Source organism: Quercus lobata, chromosome 2 (genome assembly GCF_001633185.2).
Source record: "Quercus lobata isolate SW786 chromosome 2, ValleyOak3.0 Primary Assembly, whole genome shotgun sequence".
Classification (NCBI taxonomy): domain Eukaryota; kingdom Viridiplantae; phylum Streptophyta; class Magnoliopsida; order Fagales; family Fagaceae; genus Quercus; species Quercus lobata.
Genome location: NC_044905.1, coordinates 73,955,772 through 73,959,795, shown reverse-complemented (window position 1 = coordinate 73,959,795; position 4,024 = coordinate 73,955,772). Strand labels below are relative to the sequence as shown.

The following is a 4,024-nucleotide window of genomic DNA, read 5'->3' as shown; positions in this document are numbered from 1 at the left end:
AAGGGTAGCTAGCATTCCGGTTAACACCTGCACTTCCTTCAGATTGCCTGGCGACTTGAGGCGTTGTACGGCTTCAATTTGGTCGGGTTGACCTCTATCCTACGGTTAATGATCAGATATCCTAGGAACTTGCTGGCCCCCACCCTAAAAGCATACTTGTCTACATTCAGGTGCAACTTATGTTGCCGAAGAACTTCAAATACCCCCTGGAGATCCTCTATATGCCTCGTCTCTTGTTTACTTTTTACCACCATGTCGTCAATGTACACCTTAACCGTATGCCCAATCTTGTCCCGAAACATTCTAGTCATCATTCGTTGATATGTTGCCCCGACATTCTTTAACCTGAAGGGCATCATGGTGTAATGGTAGTTCGCATAAGGGGAGATGAATGTCGTCTTCTCTTGGTCCTCGGCAGCTAGAGCGATCTGATGATAACCCTGAAAGGCATCTAGGAAACTCATCCTCAGGTGCCTATAAGTGGCATCGACCAATTGATCTATTTTTGGCATAGGGAACGGGTCCTTTAGGCATGCTTGGTTCAAATTCGTGAAATCTACACAAACTCTTCATTTGCTGTTCTTCTTTCTGACCACTACGGTATTTGCCAGCCATTCCTGGAAAAAGATTTCCTTTATCGTCCTGGCCTCTTTTAACCTCTCGACCTCCTGTCTCACTGCCTCAACGTGTTCCTTAGCTGACTTTCTTGGTTTTTGCTTTTTTGGAGGAAATGATGGGTCTACGTTAAGCTTGTGAACGATATATTTAGGATTAACCCCGGGCACCTCATATGGGCTCAAAGCAAACACATCTACATTTTGTATAAGAAATAACAACGTTTCTACCTTATCTCGATCTCCCACACTTGCCCTTATTTGAAAATACCGATCAACGTTCGGTAGTATCTTTACTCTAATTAATTTCTCGGCACAACTAGCCCTCATTCCCTCTTAGGACTCCTATAATTGCTATAAAGAAGCCTCCTCAGCGATGTCCTTCTGTTTAGCCTGCTTATGCTCCCAGTTGACCGCGGCCACTAAACATTGCTTGGTCGCCTGCTAACTTCCCCTTACTAAAGCAATACCCTGCTCGGTACGGAATTTAACCTTCACATGTAGGGTGGAGGGGACTGCCCCTATCGCGTGGATCCACGGCTTTCCTAGAATGGCAATATAAGGAGAAAACGAAGCGACAACTATAAAAGTCACTATTACTTCCTTTCCTTCCATATTCACGGGAAGTGATATTTGCCCCTCGGGAATCACCACCTGGCCATCAAACCCGACCAGGGGCGTATCATATTTTGAGAGGTCCTCCTTCTTTAGTCCAAACCCTCTAAACAGGTCAGGATACATCACATCGGTTCCATTTCCCTGATCTACCATTACCCTCTTTACTATGAAACTGTTTATCCGGGCCGTCACCACCAATGCATCATCATGTGGCTGGATTGTTCCCTCTAAATCATTGTCGTTAAAAGTGATGGGTTCCCGACCAATCTTCATCTTCTTCTTAGGGGGTTGCTCGCTCGAGCAATTTCCCACGGGTGCTACGGTCAACACTCCTCTGCTCATAGCCATAGCAATACCCCTCGGGGCGGCATGGATGACTTTAATCACTCCTAATGGAGGAGAGGGAGGGTGCCCCCTTCGCTGAGCACCTTGCTCGGTGCCCTTGTCCCCTGAATCCACCACAAACTCCTTCAGATATCCTGCCTTCACTAACTGCCCTAAATGGTCCTTTAACACCCGACACTGCTCGGTGGTATGCCTCTTATCCCTGTGATAGGTACAATACAAATTTTGGTTTCTCCTAGACGGGTCACCCCCATCTTGTTTGGCAATCTGAAGTACGGCTCGTTTTTGATCCAGTCTATGATTCTGTGTACCGGCTCCTTAAACATCGTGTTCGCCTCCCTTAGTCGCAACTCTGGCTCTTATATCCTTAAATCCTTTCGAGGCATTAGTTGAAATCCACTATGCCGAGGACGGTTCACTACTGGGGCCTTGCCCTTACTCTGCATCCGATCATCCTCTAGGCATTTATACTCCTCAATATGCCTCATGAGTTGCCTCATATCCTCGGGAGGCTTCCTCGTCAATAACTCCCGTAGTTCGGAGTCCTCAGGTAGCCCCATCCTAAAGGTGCTCGCTGCAATCTTCTCATTGCCCCCGCCAATCTCATTATAAAACTCCCAATACTGACTGGCATAACTGTGAAGGGTTTCCCCAACCCTTATCTTCATAGACAGTAATGCATCCACTGGTTGTGGTACCTGGCTACAAGTTACAAACGAACACCAAATTCTTGGATTAACTCAGTAAAACTGTGAATGGATCCTTTCCGTAACCCATTAAACCATCTTAAAGCAGTAGACCTGAGGCTCAAAGGAAATACCTTACACATCAGTGCGTCATTGTGAGTATGCAAAGGCATCATCTGGATATAATGGCTGACGTGTTCTACTGGGTCCATTTTCCCATCATAGGAATTGAACGGTGGGCGCGTAAATCTACTTTGCATTTGGGCCCGTTCAATGTCGTCTAAGAACGGCGATTAAGCAGCTTTGCATAAGGCACGGCTCATAGTGTCCATAGTGGCATTACGAGGCCGTCGCTCATCTGGGGAATCTGAACCCTGATCTGCATATTCCCGTGAGCGTGAACGATCCCAACGTTGACGAGACTCCGGTGAGTGTGAGCGGTCTCAGTGTCGACAGGATTCCCGTGAGTATGAACGATCCCGACGTCAACGGGAACCAGATTGATTGGACCTTGTCCCATAACGATTTTCCCCACTATCAGATCTCATTTCTCGGTTATCTCAATCCCTTCTCCGGTGCCCACCCCTTGCTTCCAAGTCCAAGTCTCTCACTAGTCTGCGTAACCGCTCAAGTTTCTCATCTCTCTCGTCAAATTGCCCATACCCTGAAGCACCCGACATTGTCCGATGGGTTTGGTACGACCCCTCTCCAAGGCCGGACCATTCTTCCTCTTGTCCACGATCCCTATCTTGGTACCTCTTGTGACTTTGTTCTCGCCAGGTGGATCCCTAAGAAGATCCCACCAAACAACTTTCAACGTAACTCCCTGAACGTCTTTCAGACATTCTCCCGAGCGTGAGTCTCAATTGAACCACGACTTTGTAGGAGATTCCCATAGATGGCGCCAATTGTGTGCGCCAAAGTTGGGGCTGGTGGACCAACCCTCACTTGGGCTCACAATCTATTTATGATATGGGCTTTGAATTTCCTACTCTGGGTGGTTCTTTATATTAAGACCCAATGGAACTATATCCCCTTTCAAATTATTTTACCCTTCTCCCTATTATCACTATCCTAGCTTGGTACACTCACTCTCTCTACCCTCCGTTTCTTTGTGAGCCTTTCAACGACCATTTCCCCTCTTCTCTTCTTATATTTATAGCCTAATAATTAGTGGGGAGTTATGATTACTCTTGTGGTTAGTGGTAGATGAGGTCCAATGTTATCATCGCTAAATGGATGTTTAGTTAGGAGTGGGATGTGGTGAGAGTGGCATTGGAGCTGGCTCCCCACTTCAGAAGAGATGTTCGGTAGCAATACTTCCCAAGGCAGTACCGGGCAATTGGGATACAGTGTTCCCGATCAATCATGCTCCCGTCCGAGGTGTACATTGCCGGGTAACTCCTAGGCTATGAACTATGATGAACATATGTCATAATGGCTTGTTCAATGGGTTTTGGGCCGAATGTCATGTCATGAGGCCTAGGCCCGTGGCCTCAGCAGGCTTAGAGTCCAGTTTTGGTCAAGAGGATTGGGCTGTATGGTAAAGTTGGGGTTTAAGGCCCAAGGCTCAAATGGGTCTGGGAGTCTCGTGCCATACATTATCTAATGGTGAATTTGTCAAAATTCTCCTCTAATAAAAGATATTGGGTACAACCAATTTTGTAGTCTAAGGCTACAACCAATTTTGTAGCTAAACTTTGTTGTTTAGGATTTTAGGTTTGTTTGGCTGAAAGTTTAGCTACAAAATTGGTGTAGTGT

General features: G+C 46.5%; 1 protein-coding gene across 1 annotated transcript; it reads right to left on the bottom strand.

Annotated features, from left to right (window-relative positions):
• Positions 1-1,058: 1,058 nt before the first annotated feature.
• LOC115970370 lies at positions 1,059-2,783 on the bottom strand. The gene is made up of 3 exons (XM_031090011.1): positions 2,607-2,783; positions 2,000-2,275; positions 1,059-1,844 (listed from the first exon to the last, which is right to left on the bottom strand). Exons 1-3 carry the CDS (start codon positions 2,781-2,783, stop codon positions 1,059-1,061), a joined length of 1,239 nt encoding a protein of 412 aa, XP_030945871.1.
• Between the last annotated feature and the right edge of the window lie 1,241 nt (positions 2,784-4,024).